We start from the raw sequence: 24072 nt of genomic DNA on the forward strand, positions 1-24072 counted from the left end.
TGCAGACTGGTCCAGATCCAAATGCCCCCCTCCTGCTCCTGTAAGGAAAGGAGACACTGGTCCAGAGAACACTCCTCCCCTCCCCTCCGTCCTCCGCAGAGACGGAGCCTGAACTTTTCTGCCTTTAAAACCATGATCTGGCTGCTTCTGCGCGTCTTCCTCCCCGCATGCTTCCCCTCTGAGCCTCTTCATGTCATGACACGGAGGTGCAGCGCAGGATCCAAGAGGTCCTCACCAAAACCGATGCCGAGGACTCTTCCTGAGGGGTTTCAGCTTGGTTCTATGAAATATGCCATGTTCTCTGGAGTGCTCGCTTCTTTTCCTGCTGCACTACTTTGTTTTCGTTTTGGCAGCCAGCCATGAAGAGCTCTCTGGCAGACTCCTCTCCCTCTTTGCAGAGCAAGGTCAGTGGGGTGCATGAAAACTGAGCATGTCTTTACTGATTGCACGTGTAAAAATGAAAAAAAAAAGGAGTACTTGCATCCTTAACTATATAAGGAGCTCATGGAGTTAAAGTCAGCTGTGTGTCCCGCAGGTCACTTGTCCCAGTCAGGCTCAGATGTGTCCATTGTCCACCCAGTGAAAACCAGCTGTGATGGACAGTTCATCTCCCACTCTCTGTCCCACCACTTCGAGAGGGGGAGAGTCAGGCGTGAACTACAACCCCTGTCCCCAGAAGGACAGGTTTACTACCAGGTCAACTACAATGAGCGAACTTTGATGTTCAATTTGACTAAAAACACTCACCTGGTATCAGACGAGTACATCCTGGAGAGGAGGGATGGCAACAGGACTGAGCATCACCTCTCTAAGGGGAACTCATGCCACCTTCTTGGCACTGTGGAGGTCTCTGGTGTTAGAGGAACGGCTGCCATCAGCACCTGCAAAGGACTGGTAAGAGGTCACTCTGTCGCTCTATCTATTCCGATAGGTTTTTGCCAACACACATTAAGGGGCGACATCACTCTGCAGCTGATATGTGCCTCTGGCAGCCAGTGAACTCTTCCATCCTGTCTATAAGTTTGCTCTTCAAGGACTTCCTGACAGTATTTGCAGAAGGACTGTGCTGCAGACTCACAGACTGCTGCTGCCTCTCAGCCAAAAACTTTGTTTTTCAGCTGTTTTCCTCTTTACTTTCACTCTCTCTCACATCTCTGCTGTGTGTACTTGCTGAAAGCTTTCAAACTCAAAGCTTTTCAAACTCCAAATGGAGCATGCAGCTTTTCTTTGTTCTGTGATGAGAGAGAGAGATTCATTTATAGGCGTTCGGCATATTTTTTATTGCATGGATAAATAAGGTCTGACAGATGGAAATACAAGAAAAAGAACCATCCTTTGCTCAGTGGAGTTGTGCTGTTTCACTCAGGCTGTAGTGTTTCTAATCAGATGAGCAGGAAGAGAACTCAGCTGGGCTGCAGATTTAGAGAAGATCAGTCCCACACTTGAAAATCTCTCGTTTAATGACACATGAACCACTGGAAAATTTCTCAAAATTTGCACTTTTAAAGCTTTACTCATCAGATCTTGGCTCTTTGTCTGGCATGAAAAAAAGATAGTTTAAGCCAGTATTTTTGCAAAAGCTGAAGAGAAAGAACTTTTTTTTTAGCCACGAAGAATGTCTGTGTTTATGTCCACTTTGTGACACTGAAGGAATTCCTCTCCCCCTGCCTCCTTGTTGTGTTTGTGGGGGTTGCACAGCGTCTTCCTGACACGTCTTGTAAAATGCACTTCATTCATCACGTGTGACTCAGGACGAGCCTGAAACAGCAGCCAGAGCCACTCCACATGAAAAATCTCTGATGTAACACTGAATTCTGATTATCTAAACATATTTTTGCACAATCCAGAGTGCCCCCTCATTTCTTCCTTCATTCCCAAAGTACAAATGGGGGATTGTTATGATATATTACACCACTTTGTTCTGTGTTAGGTTTATAGCAGCTAAATGAACACAGAGACCACTAAACAGCAAGAGTCAGACAGGCAGATGTGGGAGTGAAAGCCTGCCATCTGCAGAGAGGCAGAAAGAGGAGAGAGAAAATATAAAATGGGAGAAATGTTTATTTGTCAAACTCAAAGTAGAATATACTGATGTCAGAAAGAGCAGGAAGCTTTGCTTTAAAAAAAATGGTATTGAGACTAATGCTAAGCATTTACTGATGTTTGTTTGTTTTTGCCAGGAAACATAGATGTGATTCTTGGCTTCTTGGTGTAAACACCATTGAAAAAGTAAATTCCGGTAGTGCTAATTGTGCACGTGTCAAGTTGTCCATAACACAGCTACTACAGATAAACCACTGTTATTTTAATCTGCATGTTTTTATAAATACTGACTGATCAAACTGAGATGACTGCACTGTTTGCAGCGCTTTCTGAATTTTTCTAAAGCCTGAGACGAGTCTGTCAAACCCGTGGTGGTTTGTTTAATCAACGTTTTAAAATCCACAAAATAACCATTTGACTGTTCAGTAACATGAGTGCAGTCAGTAAAAAGTCACATTTTGCAAGTCGGAGCAAAATTAAAAAATAGTTGAGCTATTTTGCTAAACAGATTCCTGTAAAACAAGACCATGGGAAGTAGGGGTATAGAGGGTGCTGCAGCACTTCCTGATGGATGCCAGAGAACATAATGTCCAAATACATAGTTATAGATTTAGTAAAAAAAAAAATGAAATGTATAAAAACAGATTTAATTAGTGCTTTATATTTATATATTTTGATATTATTGTAAATCTGATACATAAACCTGTTACTTATTTTATCTGTGAGCAAAGATTAAGACAAAATGAACTCCCTGTTGACTGACTGATATTATAATGTTCTTTATGTTTGTGTTTATAGAGTCATACATATTTACACTCACAGCACCCTCCAACTAAAACACCTTTTTTTTCTAAAGGGGTCTCATAATTTCAATCTGAATTAACAAAAATGATAATTATAATATTTTTTTACCTGCTTTTACATAAAACATATGACAGTATTCATGACTCATTTCTAAGGTTTAACTGTAACCGTATACAAGTCAAAGTAAGACAAGTTATATTTTAAAGTCAGAATCATTCTGAAAAACATCAACTGCATGTATAAAAGGATGGACTCAGCTGCATTCTGCAGGTTGCTCATGTTGAACAGAAAGTTTGTGTGGTCTCCAGGTCAGGTCCATTCTTTCTTTGACAAGTTATCAATACATGCATGTAAGGCTGGAGAGACATACTTAATTAACAAGAAAGGTCACACAAAAAATAAATAAATTATTGTGTATGTTATTGACTTTTGGCATTATATAAGCAGCCTGAGGTGAAACACGAGTGTGCAAGAGAGATAAGAATAAAGAAAAAACATAAATTGCAGTGATTTTTGTTTCATGGAAGCAGTGGATTAAATCTGTTGACTTATCAGCAAAAATCAGTTTTTCTGCTGATTTCTGCACATCTGTGTTTGTCCAAATTGACAAAAAAGTTGAAAGGGACACGTGAATTAGCAAAAAACAAAAAGTGCAAACAAGCAAACTATCAATAAAAAGCTCAGCTTTCTGTAAATTCTTCTAGATTATAACCTGCTCCATTCACCTGACCTCAGCTGGACATTGACCTTTTGGGAGCTGGCTGAGAAAACATCTAAATCTATGGCTGTTTATCTTCTTACATACAGTTCCTTTAGGTGATACCTAATTTGTGAAAATGATTCAAGGGTTGCTCAGGCAACAGAAGGACTGCTTCCTAATTGGTGTAAAGTCATAATATTGGCCTAGCCACTGCATTAACACCTCTACATCCTGTCAGTCTAACATCCTGCGTCTGGTGGCAAAAATAATTGGCCCAGTTTTTCAAACAAGCAGAGCTTTATTGCAGCAGATCCACTTTATTATCTACATTTTGTCTTCACGTCACCCTTAAATGTTCATTTATGAAACTATGATGTTGGACAGAATAAGTTGTTCTCGTTTTGTTGAGAAAGTCATCAATTTTAACAATTCTAAGACTTTTTGTCTGAGTCTTTTTCATACCCTGAAGCACTGCACTAAGCAAGAACTTGCAAGTTCAAATTCATTATCAAGGTATTTCCCTTAACTTCCTCGGCATTATGTAAATGAAAAACGCTAAGAATTCCTTTAATCTGCAGGGAAGAAATTACACATAACTGTTCCCAGAACTAAAGAAAATGCAGAAAAAAGAACAGATTGCTGCAACTTGTAATCAAGCAGTAGTTGTTTGCAAAAAAATGCTTTTTTGTTTGTTAAAATTATTGTGATTTCTTATGTTGCAGTAATGAGCACCATCACCCCACACCTCCTAGCACATAAAGGCAAAGTGGTAGAGAGCAGATCGACCAGGAAGACATGCTACAAAGAGGCCCATTGAAAACTGGGACCATTGCTCTGCAGGATGTGTTTGATGCACATTACAAACTGCCATCCCACTGAGCAACACAGCCCGAGAGGTTCTGCTTGTACAGTGTACTTATAGTGTTAGCTGTAATCCTTAAATTACCATACACAAAGCTTGTGTGATCTCTGCTCAGCACACAAAGAATAGTTGAAATCATCTGAACAATAATGGAGAATTACTTTAGCAGTTTTTGCTCCAAACTCTCCACTTTCCACTCTTCTCCGTTTTACACGTCTTTCTTCCTTCTCCTCCTTCCCGTTAATCCCTTTCCTCTGACCCGAAGGAAGCGTACTGTTTGGGTCTGAGGTGCCAGAGCCACAGGAGATTATCATAACACAGGTTTGTGCTCTAAATACGCCGGCCATGTGGAACTGCTTTGCTTCTATTTCCTGCTTCTGTGGGGTTTTGGAGCACCGGTTAACTGGACCTGAAATAAAGTCGCTGCTGTTACACCTACGGTCTCCGATTAGACACAAAGAGTCTGGGATTCACATAAAGTTTCCAGATACAGAGCATGATGGGAAGGTTTAGTCACAGAAAACAACAGTATGTTTTAACATATTGTCACACAGTGTTTTGTCTTGCAGTATCATGACTCCGACACAAAAACAGAGATAAGGCAACGTGTTGTTGCTGTCACATAGTGTTTGGATGAGACACAGAACAACCGTGAAATCAGCTGAGTGTTCACTGTACAGCGCCTCTGGGAACCTTTCCCAGCGGAACGTAGACATATCAGCCTGCATGCTTTGGAGATGAGTCTTTCACAGCTTTTGGGACTTTGGCTGAAGGCCGCAGTTTGAGTCCGTGCTGGAGAACCCCATTTTTTAGTGTTAACTTGGAGTTTACGCAAAAACAACTAAACCTCAGGCATATGTAGGAGAATTTTGTTTAGGTTTTGCATTTTTCTGTTTTTCTGAATCTGGTTTATGGTGGAAAAAAAAAATCCAGAGCATCTTAGCTGCATCCAACAAAGTGTCTGTTTCAGTATTTGGACATTTTGAGACACGATGGAACAGATGGAGTAATATGGAAGTTCCAAAGGGAGATCTGATTTCTCCTTTCTGAACTCCTTGACTGCAGCGATGTGAAACTGAGTCAGAGCTCGCTGCAGACTGCGGAAGGAGTGAACATAGCTTTTTTTTCCCTTCTTCCTCTGAGAAACATATGTAAAACTTGCCAAGATGACCTAGAAAGTCAAACTGTTTCACAAACAGCTGGAAACATCTCTGCAAGGAATCCAAGATTCAGATGAAATGTTCTAAGATTTATTTTCTTTATACTCTATGAATTGTGAAGGAAATGTTTTTCCTTTACTAAAGTTGTGTTGTTGCGGACTTAGTCTTTCCATTGATTTGGCTCTTGGTACTATATCTGTAATACTTTCTTTTACAAGCCACGATAGAAAGATTATTCCCGGAACAGTCTGGGCATGTTTAAACTCAGTTAAATCAAACACATATTTAAAAAAACACACATATTTTCGTATGAATGCAGCTGTAAGAGAAATGCAGGGATTTGCCTTTTAGGTGTGTTTGCATGCAAATACAGTGTTTTTAATGTTAAAGTTTGTGAGCAAAGGCAGATATCTGTGTTGAGCACTCGGCACCAGTACAAACATGTATGGCATACTTAAGAAGAAGTTGTTGTATTGCTGCGGCTGCAGATGGAGAATGTGCCCGAGGCGAGGAGAAAGCTTCATTTTCAGACCTGCTGGCTAATGATAGACTTCATCCACATTGAATTACTGTGAAGTGGGCATTTCTGCAGGTTTTCAGAGGGGTCATCTACCCTCTGACCTTTTAGTCAATGAGGTGAAACTCTGTAGACTCTTTTGATGATTTGTTGGTGCGCTCAAAAAGGTTCTAACACCACAGCATGATTCTGAAGCTCTAACCACAGCCTGGAAATGCATAAATCAGCTTTAGACATAATTTGTGTTTTGCGTTTTTGACTAGAGTGTGGCAGTGTTGCAGAATAGAAAAGCATCCACCTAATTAAAGGGCTGGCATACCTTGAAGCAATATATATCTCCCACCACCTTTCATGGCAGAGTTTTAAACTAAGATCATCTTATGATGAGAAGGGACGAGACGTCATCCTCAGGGTGCGTGTGGTGAATAACTCTCAGTTACTACCACATCATATTTTAGCTCAATACCGGTTAAACCGACTGAGTTACAGCCATTTTTGTGTTGGCTAATATCCATTAGCTGTGGTAGCCATCTTGAATCAAAGTGACTCCAAAGGTTAATCAGTTGTGGATGTACATCCATTACTATCTGAAAGTTTGATTAAAATCTATCTGTGAAAAATAATTTGCTAACAGACAGACGAAACTGACTCTAAATAGTTAATGGCAATAGTTTAAATAAAGATCTGATGTAATCTGTTAGCTCTCAGAGTATGTGTTGGGGATCAGTCTCTGCCACTACCACACAAAATCTTAGGTCAATATTTGTAAAATTGCTTGAGTTAAAGAGTTTTTAAGGTTAATTGGTTGTGACAGCCATCTAGAATTGGGTTGACTCCATTACATACATTAAGTTTCATTAAAATCTGCCCAGTGGTTCATGAAATATTCTGCTAACAGACAAACTGTCAGCTAGTGATATTTATAAATCAACCAACACTACTGAAAACATAACCTCCTTGGTGGAGTTAATTAAGATTTGGCCTGCTTTTCAAACTAGAATGTGTCTGTCATGTCAATGATCTGAGCCTGGACTTGTTCTTGTCACGCTGTCATGTTTATTTTCCTCAGAGAGGATTCTTCTCGCTTCCAGAGGGGCATTTTTTTATCGAACCTGTCCAGAAATCCCCTGATCATCCTGCAGGAACCCCGGAGCCACACGTGGTCTATCCAAGAGCTGCTGAAGAAACTCACAGAAAAAAACGTGGCGCTGAATCTGAACACACTCCCAGCCCCTGTGGAGTTCAAGGTGTGCCTCTCAGTTTGTGTGTGCTGCAGCTGTGTGTGTGTTACGGGTCCCAGGATTGGTACCGTGGCAACAAAGTGATAAGTCTGTAAAGATACAGAAAAAGTGCAGCAGCAATGAACATGCGTGCAGCGTTTGTCATCCAATTTGCGTCTGCTTTAATTTACAAACACTTATTATTTTACAAACAGTCCCCTGAGTTCCAGTTCCTGTACTTCAGTCTCTAACTGAAACATGAGTGCTTTAAAATGTCCATACATTCCAGTGTCTTCAATTTAACCTATTCATAATATCCAAATCTATAGTGTCTTGAACCACATTTTCTCCAAGAGAGCTTCAATATCAATCAAACATTGAATAAGGCACAAATTAGACTACTATGTTGACATAGTAAAATTACAGTAATCTCTGACTGTACTCAATATTAACCATTTGCTCAATTGTAATGTTTCAGGACTTCAGCACTTAAATCGTGTTTGACTTCACTCTGGGAATATACAACATAGCTGTAAAGCTTAACTTAAATAATTAACCTTAAGTAAATTAACTTGCTTTACAAAATACTTATTTTCTTTCTTAACATTTACTTATTTGGAATCAATTATCACACTGAACAAAACACCTTACATAACTTCACTAACTTTTGCAAGTGTGTGGGACAGCTATCTATACCACCGTTTAACCTGGCAGCATGCCTTCAAGACAATACTTAGGGCAAATCTGACCCACCTCTACCGGCGGCCCGCCTGCCAGACCCTGAGAAGGGCAAATTAACCCGCGAATGCGCACCACGCTGCAGAGAGCAGCGGAGTGAAACAAACTCTTTTTAACACAATAAACGGTTCATAAATCACATTATGACTCTTCCTTTAACATTCACATGGCTTTGGTACATTTTGAGGGAACATTTATGCGTGTATGGTTGACCACTAACCTGTAAAGATACAGAAAAAGCGCAGCAGCAATGAACATACGTGCAGCGTTTGTCATCCAATTTGCGTCTGACGTGAGGGGTGGAGTGCCTCACCTATTGCAACCTGGCATTACACTCGTCCACGAACAAAGGTTCCGCAGGCATGCTGCTCGCATTTATCAGTTCTTTTCTTCAAACCACTAGGATGAAGTATAAAGTCTATCAGAAAAATAGAAAATTCTACTAATTTTGCTAAACAAAATCAAAGTGGTCACACAATTATTTTGGGTGTACTACATGTGCATATGATTGCAAATGAGTCTTCATTTCTTTTTCCGTCTGTCTGCACTTGAGAGTCAAGTGAGGGTAAGTGTGCTGTAAGCAATGTATTCAATTATCCACGCTTCAGATGCTCCAAGAGACTCTCTCCAGGTGGAAAAGGAGAGAGAGGAATGGGAGAAGGAGCAGCGGAAGGGGGAGGACCAGACCCAGTCCCGTTCGCAGCGCTCCGTCAGCCGTGAGCGATGGGTGGAGACCATGGTGGTGGCTGACTCCAAACTCATCGAGTACCATGGCAGCGATAACGTGGAGTCCTACATCTTCACCATCATGAACATGGTGGGGAGGCTGAACTAACTGCTGACTTTGTCCAATAAAGTTGTTTTTTATTGTCACATAAGGAATCATTTCTTCACATGAACAGGTAGCCGGGATCTTCCACGATGCCAGCATTGGGAATGCTATCCATGTTGTCTTGGTGCGCCTCATTCTGCTACAAGGAGAAGAGGTAACATGAATGTAACAGAGGTCTAATAAAAGTGACATTTTATTTCACAGTGCTTACCTTACACGTTGAGCAAAAAGAAGAGTGAGTTTATAAAACATACCAAAGATAACAGTTTGACCCATCAGACAGTATTTTAGCTCCAACAAGAGGATTCTCAAAGAGTTATTAGCTGAAAGCTTCACTTACATACACTACATCTTTACATGTGTCGGATATCTGCAGGATTATTTTCCTATTTATTAAAAAAATAACTTTCACATTCCATTCATGTTAAGCATGACGCTTTTATCCTTTATTACATTTTTCTCTTTTTAAATTAAATGCAAAGCACTTGAATCCAAAAGCCTGAGTACAAGAACAGAGTAAAAACACTCAAACATCTGGGATTTTGTGCAACATTAACAAATGGACGTACTGTTGCTTACTTAAGATAACAGTTCATGTTCTAATAATTCCATATATGTGCACAACAAATACAGTCTCTCCCTGCATGGATAAAACACATTTTTGTAGCTGATACGCAGCTAATGCAATTTTTAGTTTGATAAAGATTATTTTCTTGAGCTTATGGTCATTTTACTGACAGTCATAAATACATTAGATTTGTTTTTTTGTTGCTGTTACCTTGTCCTTATGTGTTCAGGTAGTTTCAGGAAAACATTTTATGTTGTTTGTATTTTTAGTAACATTAGTGACAAGAGTAGAAAATGAAATGTTCAATAAATTAATAAAAAGTTAAAAATGCAGGAAGTCCTACAGTTGTGGATTTGCTACTTTTAGAGAGAATTTATTTCTGAAAGAGGTCTTTCTGATGTTTCATATCACCTAGAGTCAATTAGTTCATGTAGAATTCATATAAACTCATTTTAGAATGAAATCCTTGCTTTTTTTGCTCCCTTTGTTAAGTGGCTTTTTGTCTTATCTAAAAGAAAGTGCATGATGGTAAACATCTATTGTTAGCTATTTCTGCTCTTCACACTATGGATTATATATATTTTTAATCATAAATCTTTGCTCCATAACTTGTTTTTTACTCTGTTTTCTGAAATGTGAGAGAGTCTAACAGGTGATAAATTTTATTTCTATCTTTTCTGTATGCTGCAGAAAGGACTGAAGATTGTTCACCATGCAGACACCACTCTGTCCAGTTTCTGCACGTGGCAGAAAAACCTAAATCCTCAGTCTGACACACACCCAGCTCACCATGATCTGGCTGTTCTCATCACCAGGCAAGTGGCACACAAATCTGAATTTTTTACTGCCAGCTTAGCAAACATTTCTCACAGTAGAAGTGTATTATACTGTTTATATATTTTTTTTCCCCCATGTTTCCCCACATAGAAAAGACATCTGTGCAGGGATGAATCAGCCCTGTGAGACTCTGGGTTTGTCTCATCTGTCTGGAATGTGTCAGCCTCATCGCAGCTGTAACATCAATGAGGATTCAGGACTACCTGTCGCCTTCACTGTTGCTCATGAAATGGGCCACAGGTGTGTCTCTTTACCCCTGTGTGGGTTTTGAATCAGTGGGCATTTTTTCATTTTGGAGCATCACAACCAGGGACTCCAGTACGGAGAAGCCAGGGGGCAATGGCTCCCCCTATTGGTTTGTTGGTAACCCTGACCCAGGCTGTTTTAAATGCATAATCTGACTGTTAGCAAAATATCTCATGAACCAGTGGATGGATTTTAATGAACTGTCAGCAAGTAATCATTAGATGTACATCTACAACTGACTAACATTTAGAGTCAACCCGAGTAGATGCAAATGGGCAAAAACATTTCAATTTCACATTAAAGACTCTTGGTTTGCTCAAAGCATTGTTCAGTAAAAATCAGAAGCAGCAGGTTTATGGATAAAAAGTGCTTCTATAAAATCTGGCATGATGAGGGAAGCAAGTAAAAGGAACTCAACTTGTTTATTATAAATTTTGCAGAACTACATCTAATCTAATCGTTCAGGGCTAAGCCCTACTCCTGTGAGTCAGTAATATAATATAAAGTCAACAAATCAGTGTGCTTTTACAATTTGTAGCGACAGAACATAAAATGACAAGTCAATGTGGAAAAAAATGAGTCAAATTCTTTACTAGCAGTGAAGAACCACTGTCATAATTTTCACCCCAGTTGCCTAAAAGCAGATCAGCTCAGATCAGAGCAACAGTTTTTATTTGTCAGTCTTTTTGTGTATAAATATGGTGTTTTGTGTGTGTTTGAATGTAGTTTTGGGATTCAACACGATGGCCAGGGGAATGACTGTGAGCTGGAAGGGAGACCCCCGTTCATCATGTCCAGACAGCTGATGTACGACAGCTCGCCTCTCACTTGGTCCTCCTGCTCCAAAGACTACATCACACGCTTCCTCGAGTAAGGCTGAGACGGGTGTTATTCACTTTTAAATGATGAAGGAATTCAGTTTTTAGATTTTTGTTTGTGAGGAACATGAGACTTGTGTTCAACATGTATGAGTGTTCAGGATTGTGAACATTTGCAAATACTGGATGAATTATGTTTGACTGACGCCACCGGGATGGAAACAATGTGACTTTCAAGTTTGCATTAAATCTGAAGTGTGCTTGAGAAAAACAACTCCCTGGCATTCCCTTTTATGTGAAAGCAAAGTGCAGAAGCACAAAAAAAAAGCTTTCAGGCTCAGCTCATTTGAGCTCAATCAAACAAATTACAGGAAAGAAAGAAGAGTAAACAAAAGAAAGGAGCAAAAAGGGAACATGAGAGGGTGTTAACGCTTGCACAAATGCCGCCAAGTGTTTGCTTTGGCTGTCATTATTTGCTGTAGAAAAATGTGTCGTAGATGAACGAAGTAATTCCCCTCCGACAACAACAGCTGCTGCTGAAAAGTCAGAGGTCCAAGCTGAGCTGAAGTACACCAGAATACAGTCTGGGAAAGTTGAAGTTTTTCATTTTGCCTTAAAGTTACTCATTGCAAAATCATGTAGACTAGTCAAAAAAACGTTCAGAAAGTAAGAAACCAAATCTGTGCATTTAATTTTCTCATATTGATGGTTAATGTGTCCTAAAATTTAAAAAGTAAGCAAAATGTGTGAACCGCTGCCAACTACCACATCCTTTTCTTTACCTACGGAAACAGTTAAAGTGACTAAAAAAAGGTCAACAATGGTGACGTCCACGGAGGATGTTTGGTATCGAGAAGTCCAACAATTTCTGAGCGATAGACTAGAGTTGAAAAAGCGTTAAAACAGTAAACTTACCAATCTAGGAAAAGCTTAGCTAAAGCTGCGTGCATTTACTGAGCTCTGTCCCACCGTCCTGCTTGAGCCTCAATATTTATTCTTAACAGTGTTCTTATTTGATCTTTCTTTTTTTCCCTTCACGTTTAGCATCAGTCTTATATTTCCACCTAAACGTCTTCTTTGGGATTATACGCATGTCTGATTCCACCATATTTGGTAACCTTCGCAGACTCTGGCTAGCCTGATGTAGGTCAGTTATGTGACATTACCTGGTTCTCGGTAAATTAATCACTCGTGGCTAAGTACTTTATTTATATTGAGTGCATATCCACGTTTTAGAACTGCATATCAATATATCTGGAAAACTACTTGAGTAAATGCTGCACTATTTAATTTAGTCCATGATAACGTTTTTCTGTTTGGTCTCAGTTTGCAATGAGTACCTTTAATGTAACCTATGTATTTTCGTTTAAGTAAATTCATTTTTAAAAGGTTAAAAGCACTACTTATACTGATATTTATGCTTCACTCTGATTAAAGTTTCCTATTTTTGCCTTTAACATATGTTCTGGTTTTGGCTAAATTAGGAATTAGACATTCAAACCCCAATTTCTCATATACTGATTGATTATTACTGAGCCCAGAAACAAAAATAAAAGTCACAGAAAACTAACAATATATGTGTTTGTGTGTGTATAAGAATTTAAATAAATTTTGAAAGTCTAGCTACATGTTGAACTTCCTCTAAAACGTTCCTTAACTGGGTCTATATGCTGTTATTTTTCCCAGACTTTCAACATCATCTGTACCTCATTCATCGCACTCTGTCTATATCTGTTTCTTTAATCTTCTTCCAAAGACGTCTCCCTCAGTTTTACATCTCAATAATTGTGTTTTAGTCGTGGCTGGGGTTTCTGCTTGGATGACCGTCCTTCTAAGCGAGACCTAACCACTCCGCTGGCTCGTCTGGGCGTCCGTTACACCACACACCATCAGTGTCAGCTCCAGTACGGTCCAAACGCCACATTCTGCCCTGAGATTGATGTGAGTTTATAACCCAAAGGCTGATTTATGACTGTCAGAAACCCTGCAGAGAACAGCCCTTCCTCATTATTTGTGGTTCCTTTCAGAACGTTTGCCAGATCCTTTGGTGCTCGGTGAACGGATCCTGTCGCTCTAAACTGGACTCACCCATAGATGGCACTCGCTGTGGTCCCGAGAAGGTAAACAGTGCTGTCTCTGCGTCACAACAGGGTTTTATCCATCTGGCACAAATATTCAAGCACATCTCATTTATCATATTGACTTATAGTGCTTTTATTTCTTTCTCCATTAGTGGTGTATCTCTGGAGAGTGTGTAATTGTGGGAAAACTCCCTGAGACGGTGAACGGAGGCTGGGGACAGTGGAGTAAATGGTCCCACTGCTCCAGAACCTGTGGAACTGGTGTCCAGTCTGCAGAGAGAGAGTGTAACAATCCTAAGTAAGACTTCACACTAAATCCACCTCACTCCATTAAGCATACTTGAGCCCTTTTTAAAAATATTTATTCACTGACAGAAATGATCAGATTTAATAATCCTGATCATACAGGTGATTATAAGATGTGCTGCTCTTTCACAGACCAGAGTTTGGAGGCAGGTATTGCACTGGAGAAAGGAAGCGTTATCGGACCTGTAACACGAAACCTTGCCAGAACAATAAACCAACCTTCAGAGAAATGCTCTGCAGTGAGTTTGACACAGTGCCGTACCACAATGAGATCTACCAGTGGATTCCTGTTGCTAACCCGTGTAAGTGTTAAAAACCTCAAATCTAAAACACCACAGATAAACACCTTTTTATCATTTAATAATTAGGCAAAACCTTTAAAACTGATATCCACAATTCAGTTATTAGTCAAAGGGAATATCAAGTATTCTAAATGTTCTTTTTATGAGATAAATAATGTCACAACACTGACATGTATTTGGCTTTTAAGTCTAAAAAAAGACATTTGACATTATTATTTGAATAATTACTAGCAACAATACAGTTCTAAATATCTACAAAGAGATTTTTGGATATCTATTAAGATTTTGATTGGGCATCATTTAAATTAATAATTACATAATAAATCCAGAATCTAAAGGTGTCTCTCTAAGTAAGATCTCCATTTCAAATATCATCGTAGAAAGGAATAATGTACCAGCAAAAATCTGGAGCTGAAAGTCTAAAATAGATGAACTGGGAAATTTAAGACATTGATCTTTGGAAAATAATGTTTGAGATATGAAAACGTTGTTTCTGGGCAGGAAGAAAGTCCTTCTGAATATCAAAAAATCTTATTTTTCAAGAGAAAAGGATCAATAGATGCAGTTCTGTGTATTCATCAACAGGGGGCAGCATTTACACTTGAAATGCCATTCCACTGCCAACAGTATAAAAGCTGTGGTCCAGTTAGAGAAGTTCTTCTGTCAGTTTATATCTTCAAATCACTGTTATTAGAACTGCATTTCATACAAAACAGATATAACCATAACAGTATCAGTTTTCTATTTTAGCTGTGTAAAAACAAGCAGAAAACAAGATGATATCAGTTTGTGGCATTTTGTTCAGTAAATTCATGTTTTAGTTGCATTTATCTGGAATTAAATTGCTGGTTTCTCTTCCTCCGTCTCGCAATCGTCCTCAGTGATTCCCTGCGAGCTCCACTGTCGACCAGTGGGTGAGTATTTTTCTGAGAAGATGCTCGACACCGTGACCGACGGGACCCCGTGCTTCATGAACAACAAGTCCAGAAACATCTGCATCAACGGAGTATGCAAGGTAGTGTGGCTGGGTAAGAGTCTTAAAGAAAACTGGGAGGTCGGGTGATCAGGTGGTCTTTGTGTAGGACTCAACAGCGTTCAAGCCCCCTTTTCCTCATTCTGTACAAATTAAGAGGATTTTAGCTCTTTTTAAAAAAAAAGAATGAACACATCAGAACAGTAGCTCTTGGAGGATTTCTCAGACTGTGAAGAAGGAAGGAAAGAATTTAATAATTAAAACCCTGGAAGGAATGTGTATCTCCTGCTGGCTTTCATTACAGCTTTATATCAAGATCATCTTCTGTTAAAAAATAAGTTGGGGCCACTTCGATCAAACCTTGAAAATAACTTTATGTGCAGTATTGTGAGGTGTAATGCTCAGAGTATGAGTGGAATGACTCTCAGATACTACCACATCATATTTTAGCTCATAGTCAGTGTTGTGCTTTGTAAGATAAAATAGCTGGGGCAGCCATCTTCTATTGGGTTGGCTTCAAAAGTTAATCATTTGTAAATATATAGCCAGTAATTACTTTCAGAGTGTTTCATTGAAAGCTGTCCAGTCATTCATGAGATTTTTTGCTAACAGACAAACAGGGTTGACTCAAGATTTTATGCCTTTAAGGCCTTTAAGCAAAGACGCTGTGCATTGTGTTGAACATGAATTATGTATTGGTAATGTTGCTCAAAAACTGCCACACCATATATTTACTCTATATCTGTAAGATTGGCTGAGTTGTAGCATTTTGGGGCTTTCTAAGGTCAGTTTAAATCTAAAAATTAATCAGTTGAAGATGTACATCCAATGGTTACTTTCTGTGAGTTTCATTAAAATTTGTCCAGCGGTTTATGAGATATGCTCTAAACAGATAATGGTCAGAAGAAAAAAAAAATGGGGATATTAAAAAACTTTATTCTGCAGACTGCAGTGGAGAGCATTCCTGCTATTTTTTTAATTTATTGCCAGATTACCAGAGTAGCTGGACCAGCTGAAAGATCCAGCATATCTAATATGTAACAAGCATAATTAAGTAAGTTAACTGTCTTTCAGCACTGGTAACATGTCCCACATTGTCCCAGAATTGGTTGGTTCAGATCTGGTCACCCTATTGGGAGGTTCTGCAGAAACATCCACTGTGTTGTTTGTGTGTCAGTGTATTTTCAGGTGCCTTGTGTGTGTGTGTGTGTGTTTTCTGTAGGAGATAGGTTGTGACTACGGTATTGATTCGAACGCAGTGGAGGATCATTGCGGAGTCTGTCTGGGCGACGGGACGAGCTGCGAGACTGTTTATAAGTCATTTGATGAAGAAGGTTTTGGTGAGTGTAACAGCAATTACCCAAACATGACAGTTTGCACAATTACAAATTTATAGTAACACAAAACAGACAAGCGCCTACTTTGATGTGCTGCCAAACAAAGTGTGAATAAAGGCACAGAATTCAAATTTCTGTCTTCAGGCAGGAAGTAATTTCAGGACAGTTCATTAGTGTTACACCATTGTTTCTTTGTTGCCATGGCAGCCACCTTGTGCAGCTGTTTGTCCTGTAAATGTGAGTGCATGTTTGTGTCAGGTTTCTTTGAAGAGCCACGTCTTCGGCTGATTTTACTGCACTTGGAAAAGTATAACTCACCCACTAAATCAACATGCCGTGAAGACAGATTCATAGTGAAAGAGGCCTTATAACAATAATAAAAAAAGAAACCTCCTCTCTTTCTTTCTTTTCTCCCTTTTTTTTTTCTTTCTGCGTGTGTGTTTTCCTCACGTTGCATCCCTTCCAGATAACCGGCCCAGATGTGTAGGACTTCAAAAGACTCACACCAAGGGCAAGCCTCCCCCTCCTTTAACAAACACACACACACACACACACACCTCCCCACAAACATCATTAAACACCACAGACCCGCTCATTGCTGCATTCGGCTTCCCCACCCACACTCTACCCCCACGCATTAAAAAAAGCAGAGACAGGGCAATGCCCCCCATGCAGAATCAGCACACAATTCAACCACACATGCCAGCCGCCCCCACAAACTGAGCCCACCCTCAGCTAAACATCAGAACCAAGGTGTCTGGTAGTCTGGATGTGAGCGAGGCAGCAGCCATGGTGGGCCTTCCATTACCTCGATGTGGCTCTGACTCCCCCTCCCGTCTCTTCCAGGGTACATGGATGTGGGGGTGATACCTGAGGGGGCTCGGGACATTCTGGTAAAGGAAGTGGAGGAGGCAGGTAACTTCCTGGCTCTGAGGAGCGTGGGGTCGGCCGAGTACCTCCTCAACGGCAACTACATCATCCAGTGGAATGGCGAGTACGAGGCAGGTGGAACGACATTCTACTACGAGCGGAGCGGGAACATGGAGAACCTCACCGCGCCCGGACCCACCAAACAGCCAGTCATGCTCCAGGTGGGTCACCTTGGAATAGCACCAAATAAGGGAAGGTTTGTAAGGTCTCCAAATATTTTATTGTAGCACTATTTTATGTGTTGATGTTATCTTGAATTTATGCAAATGAACATTTTATACTCATTCCTGATGAGCTCCAACCAATCAGAATGTTAGAATTCTCTCAGAAGTAAAAATAAACTATTACATCTAAAATCAGATTGATAGAAAAAAAGGTTATTATCCATAAAGAGTGTAATTTAGATTGTTGTTGTTTTCTAGTTGCTTTTTCAGGAGAAGAATCCAGGTATAAAGTATCAGTACACCGTCAAGAAGACCAAAGAGACAGAAAATGAAGTGACTGAACCCATTTATATTTGGAGACATGGTGCCTGGACGGACTGCAGCACCACCTGCGGCTTGGGTTTGGCTTGCATTAAACTTTAATCATTATTGTGTGAATGCTGATTCAGCATTTACGCTATGCTTTTCCTGTTTAGAGTTTCCTCTGTACAATTTAAGGCATCAAACTACTTTACTTTTAACTACTGTTTTCTGGCTTTTTGTTAAATTTAGCTATTAGTTCCAATTTTGACAGCTTAGTTGCAGCTTTGTCAACAAATTGCAGCAGTCATTCAGCACTCAGCATTGTTGTTTTCTCCAGAAACTGCTCATTTCTGCCTAATTTACTTATTTATTAACACTAAATGTGTTTTTCTGACTCTTGGTTGGCTGTAGGAGAGCAGCAGCAGCCCGTTCGTTGTTTTGAGGTGGACATTGGTGTCGTGGACGAGTCTCTGTGTGACCCAGACAACCGTCCAGAGGACAAACACCGCAAGTGTAAGAATATGGAATGTCCTGCTAGGTGTGTACTCTCAAGTCAGAAGTTCTAATTTCTTAATCAAGATGTTTCATTTTGTTGCAAAAGATGGGACGAATCCTTACCCTTCATCTGTTACACGCTGTTGAACTTCCTAAAGTTTTAGGTTTGGAATCTCAGTACATTTTGACTGAAATTATTGTCTAAAGAAAATGAACAAAAAAAAAAACTGAGAGCTGACATTGTCTTTTTTGTTCTTTTTGCCATTTGTATATATGGTTTCAAGCATACTGAAGATTTGTGAACATAAAAGCTTCCTATAATTCACCATTTCAACAGTTTTAGACTATTTTATTGAAACAAGAATTAACTTTCAGCAACGTTAACTTTGTTTTTGACTGATTTAAAAAAAAAGCTTGTAAAATAATACATGTATTCTTGCAACACAATTTAAATGAATATTCACAATAATCATATCACAGTGACAACTGCAATACTTCAGTTTTGCAGAAAGTGAAAAGTAAGCCAATTTCTTTGGCTCTGGGTGCTTGTGTGAGGATTTTATTCTCAAGATGTGAGTGTAGGAATTCAGGCTGTTACCCTGATTGCACATAAGTGTACACAAAGAGCAATTACACGCACTGGAAAGTAAAAGGTAACCAGACCTAAAAAGTATCCACAAGGCCTAAAGATTATTAGCAATACAAACTGTAGTAAAATAAAATCATAATATGATTTATTTTTATGACACTTACTGTCAACACTGGTAAAAAAAATCCCTGTCTTCAAGTGAACTACGGGAGAAAAAAGATTTGTTTTTGCTTTTGTATTTAAAATACATGCAATAGTTTTTGTGTATAATAAAACACAATTTTGTATTCAAATACATTTTTAGACTGTACATCACTTCAAAATGTTCTTTCTCTATGTTTTTGTGGCAAAAAGAGAGACCTGCTCAGTATTAGGCAGGTAGTTGTAATATTAAGGCTAATAGGTGAAAAATATTTTTAAAAAAGACTCACCCTTGTTTATTTTTATAAATATATATAAATGATGCAGTTTGTTTGATAGTTGGGAGTATCTGTCCTTCCTCTCCCGGCTCTCAGGTGGTGGGTTGGCGGTTGGCAGCAGTGTTCAGCGACCTGTGGATCAGAAGGACTGAGGAAGAGAACGGTTCTCTGCGTGCGCACAGTTTCAGGGGAGGAACGAGTTCTCCACCCTCTGGAATGCAAGCATCTACTTAAACCTAAACCTGTAGTGCCGTGCAACAGAGATGTGCCATGTGGGCAGGAATGGGCTGTTGGCAACTGGAAAGAGGTAAGCCTTTGCAAAGGAATTTGATTTTCTGCAGGGTAGCTTGTGAACTTCCTGGCCCCGGCAATACCAATCAAAGACTTTCATCCCATGATTCTCCCCAAGCTTAATACCATCCTTTTGTTTTCTGAGCTGATGTGTTTGTCTCTTTGAAGTGCTCCGTCACGTGTGGAGGAGGCGTTCGCTCACGCACTGTGACATGTGCACTAGAGCCCAAAAAGACCTGTGACCTCTCAACCAAACCCAGATCCAGATCACTGTGCGCCTTGCAGAGTTGTCCTAACTCGGGTCTACATAGACGACCCGGACTTCCCCCTGTTTATCGCCGCATTTACCCACCAAAGAGCCACCCTACTAAGCCTCCTGGTTCATGGGCACCTATGAGCACCACAGCTGCACCTACAACAACCAGAGGAAGTACAAATGATTTTATTTCTACAACTAGATCCCTTTACAGCCCTGAAGCCACAATCCCAGACATCATAAATGCAGATGATTATAAGTTTAACATTGTGATAGGAAAAAATAAAGAAGACAAAAAAAAAGTTTATTCTGCTAAAAAAAATTCTACTAAAAAGAACAGGAAAACAGCTATCATAGAGGAGGAAAATCTAGAAGACAGAGAGGAAGGAAGTACTCCAAACATGTGGATGAACACTCCAGAATATGATTACATTGTTGAGGACAGGACAAAAGAACAAGAGAAGATTATTGACTTGGACTTTTTCACCACAGTAACGTCCCACACAAGTCAGACAGCCACACCAACACCAGAAACACATCCATTTACCATAACCACAACTACCCACCGTCCTTCACTCACCAGTTCTGAGACATGGGCAAAGACAAGTCACTACTTATCCAACCACCACATAAAGTCAAATACCAGCCCAAACAGCCACTGGACACACCAGATTCCCCTGACCACTCCCATGTACAGGAACCACTCAGGCTTAAAAAAAACTGTCTTCCAGGAAAAACAGTCTTCTGCTACAAATGCAAGGAAACCATCCACCACTGTGGCACCACCTCAGCCAGCAGTAACAGTTAGTAAACAGAAAAAATCTCTTGCAACAGTCAAGAAAAACAGCCCTACCTCACATGTCAAACAGCCTCCTTCAAAGTCCAAAGGTAGTCGTATCAAGAGCCAAAACCAGCAGCCAAGAAGCTCCAAGAGCAGTTCCAACCAAAGCAACCTGATGGCCAGAGAGCCGGTTAGCATGGATGTATCCTGGGTTGTAGGAAACTGGAGTGAGGTGTGTAAAGATGTTTTATTACCATATTGTTCTATGTTTTCATACAACATATAAGTAAACCATGAGGTACTTCCCAAAGCTAAAGCAAATGTTTAAAGCTTGATTATTGGCCACCACCATGAAAGGCAGGGGATAATGTAATTGCCTGTGCATGTGTGTCTTCGTCTGTATGTCTGTTGTTGGCAAAATATCTCACGAACCTCTAAAATTTTAATGAAACTCTCAGAAAGTAATCATTGGATGCAAACCCACAACTGATTAAATTTTGAATTTGTCATCAGATAGTACACAAACCTAACTAAGTTTTATTGAAGAAATACTCCTGTTTCGCCAGTGTTCGACAACGTGCGGGATTGGAGCTGTATGGAGAACAGTGGTGTGCAGTTCTCGGAGTGACGAGGATTGTGCCAACGTGAAGAGACCTGAACCTGCACGAACATGTCACCTGCAGCCATGTGCCACTTGGCAAACTGGCAGCTGGAGCAAAGTGAGTAACCTTAGATTCCAACCAGCCACTTAATCTGATCACTACACCTAATACTTGTTTATCGCACTTAATCATTAGGTATAATTGCCTTCATTGTCTCCTGCCTCCTCTACCAAAGACATGGGCTTGTTCCTTTTGTAGCCAATGTTATCGCGGTGCATTTTTCTCCACAGTGTCCAGATGAATGTGGATTAGTGAGAAGGCGGCACCGTGATATCCAGTGTGTTGATTCTCAGAGTAAACGCGCCCTCAGACCTTTCCACTGTCAAGCTGTGTCCAGCAGACCTCTCAGCATGCTGGTTTGCCCCGTAAAGCCCTGTATGAGCTGGAGCGTATCACCCTGGGGGTCGGTAAGACCATCAGCTACTGTGTTGATAGTTGTCATCAAAAGCTGACAACATATTGCTGCCCTGTATTATCAAGAAACAAATGTCAGGAGGAAAGATTTTGTTGCAGCCGGTCTTTTCAGTTCTTTGTGTTTCCCACAGTGCTCTGGCAGCTGTGGTGAAGGCATTAGGGAACGGCTGGTGTACTGCCCCGAGCCTCATCGCTGCAGCTCCACTTTGAGACCAAACAGCACCGAACAGTGCAGATTAAAGCCCTGCTCTCACTGGAAAACTGAGGACTGGGAGGAGGTCAGGCCCACGTCGCTGATCCAAGAAATTTCTAGATGTTTGTTTCAGTTTTTCTGAACTAATACGTTTGTTTGCAGTGCTCTGTGAGCTGCGGTGAGGGTCTGCAGCAGCGTGCAGTCAAATGTGTGAGCGAACAGGATTCCACTTTATTGCCAAAAGGCCTCTGTGAGAAGATTTCCAAACCAGAAACACTCAGGAAGTGCAGCATGCAGGAATGCAAGAAAAAGTCAGGTCTGTAACAGCCTGTTTTAGTGTTTATCAGGTTGAAAGGAAGATGTGAAAAACAGATTCTGTAAACACACAAACACACACGCGTCTAGTTATTGAGCTAAAACTTGATGCCATGGTTTGGATCAGACTCTTGTTTTCTGTACTTTTTACGTATTGACCTGTTTTTTAACATCACTGGGACTTTTTAATTGAGAACACAACATTGCCTGTTTTTAAAGAGTTTTCAAAATGAATGAAAGTCAATTAAAGGTACTCATTGAAAAGCAATAAACAAAATACACACATATTTTGAGTGATTTTGTTTCTTTTATCAATGGATAATGTGTCTTTGAATAAAAAGAAAAATTGCGATTTATTCTTGACAGTCATCTTACTCGTTTTTTCTCTTCTCTTTTACGTTTATCAGCAGCTCTTATATTTCCACCTAAACAGCTTCTCCTCAATTCTACGCTTGTCCACGCTTTGTTTACATTGAGTGCATACCCACATTTCATAATTTCATATCAATTTATCTGGAAATCTATAAACTCTTTCAAAACTGCACCATATAGTTCAGGATAACTTTTATGTTTAATTTCATACTTTGCAATGAGTACCTAATAAGGATAAATGTACTAAGTTGTAATTGTAAAAATGACATTTTTCTGCTGGGAGGCATCGGATGAAAGGCAGATCATTGCACCTCTTATTTACAGGAGTGTGTCACAGTGTTGGACTTTAAGCTGTGTTTTCTTTTTGTTTCCCCAGTTTGCAGAAAGAACACCATGTCCTCTCGCTTCTGTGACAAACTGAAGCAGTTGGGTCGCTGCTCGCTCAGGTCGGTCCAAAAACAGTGTTGTTCCACCTGCAGGTTGTAGTCATCACTGAACACATCCGGACTTTTACTGCAGCCTCGTTAATTACCGGTACAAAGCCATTCACAGACTGAAAAACCAAAGTGCTAATGAACACTTCAACAAAGAAAACTGGCTTGTTGGTCATCATTTGTTTTTGTTTTTTTATCTGTTTAGGCTTTTTAGGTTAATTTGAGAAAGGGTTTGCATAAAAGCAAGCAAAAAATACAAAGGTCAGTTAAAATTCTAGTTACTAATAAAAAAAATTTAAAAAATCAAGAGGCAGTTTTCTGAGCCTGAAACCTAAACCAGCCTAGATGAAAAGTGTTTCATGATTTCCCAGTAAGTTTATTTATCGACACAAAGGTGCTTTTACAATATAACAAAGGTGCTTTTATAAATGAGGTGCTGATGAATCACAGCTCAACAGTTGTGTACTTTTTTAAAGTGAACTGGTTAAACATTCAGATCTTTTGTGATCTACTGTTCATTGTTAGAATGGAAATTTTTAGTTTTCTTTTACTTTAAATGTTGTTGTTTTTCCTGCTTGATTTGTGAAATTGTTCTCTGAGCTGGCACTGTGTTTACATTATCTTCATTTTGTTAACGTTGTCAAACATCCTTAAGTTAGCCGCAGAGTTTGATGACTTTTGCACCGTTTTGCACCGGTCTACAGTCAAACTTGTGGTGCTCCTCTGTTTGTGAGATTCCCTAATAAGAAAGACGTGTTGCAGGTCAACCCTTTCAGGTCAGGCTGAAGACTGGTCCGTGTGTTTTTATGTGATGTTGTACTAAAATTTCTTAGATCTGTATGTCTTCAGTTCCTCTGTTTAAAACACAAGGAAACACAAAGAAGAGAAGTCAAGGTATGAATATTAAAAACAGAAACTTCGATGGGTTACGGGTTGGGCAGACAAAATAAGAAGGTACAAATTAGGACATTAGACAAGCCTAATGACAGGCTTCACCATCTTGGTTGATGTGTTCTTTATATGGATAAATTAGATTAAAATGATGTTTTGTTGAAAACAGCTTTGTAAATGTCATACGAAATAAAGTTTTTATTCTTATTAATGTGTTAA

At 39.8% G+C, this 24072-nt stretch overlaps 1 protein-coding gene across 1 annotated transcript; it reads left to right on the forward strand.

Moving 5' to 3' along the window:
- Positions 1-102: 102 nt before the first annotated feature.
- On the forward strand, positions 103-24072 carry adamts12 (ADAM metallopeptidase with thrombospondin type 1 motif, 12). The gene is made up of 24 exons (XM_017412211.3): positions 103-404; positions 536-894; positions 7156-7333; positions 8653-8861; positions 8947-9030; positions 10135-10259; positions 10372-10521; positions 11254-11397; positions 13142-13286; positions 13373-13465; positions 13579-13724; positions 13865-14034; positions 14916-15049; positions 16230-16347; positions 17191-17435; positions 17697-17838; positions 18153-18279; positions 19341-19551; positions 19704-20804; positions 21139-21291; positions 21465-21641; positions 21780-21926; positions 22004-22157; positions 22905-24072. The coding sequence occupies exons 1-24, from the start codon at positions 290-292 to the stop codon at positions 23012-23014; spliced, it is 4737 nt and encodes a 1578-aa protein (XP_017267700.1). The 5' UTR covers positions 103-289; the 3' UTR covers positions 23015-24072.

The sequence above is a fragment of the Kryptolebias marmoratus genome, linkage group LG1 (assembly GCF_001649575.2).
Source record: "Kryptolebias marmoratus isolate JLee-2015 linkage group LG1, ASM164957v2, whole genome shotgun sequence".
NCBI lineage: Eukaryota > Metazoa > Chordata > Actinopteri > Cyprinodontiformes > Rivulidae > Kryptolebias > Kryptolebias marmoratus.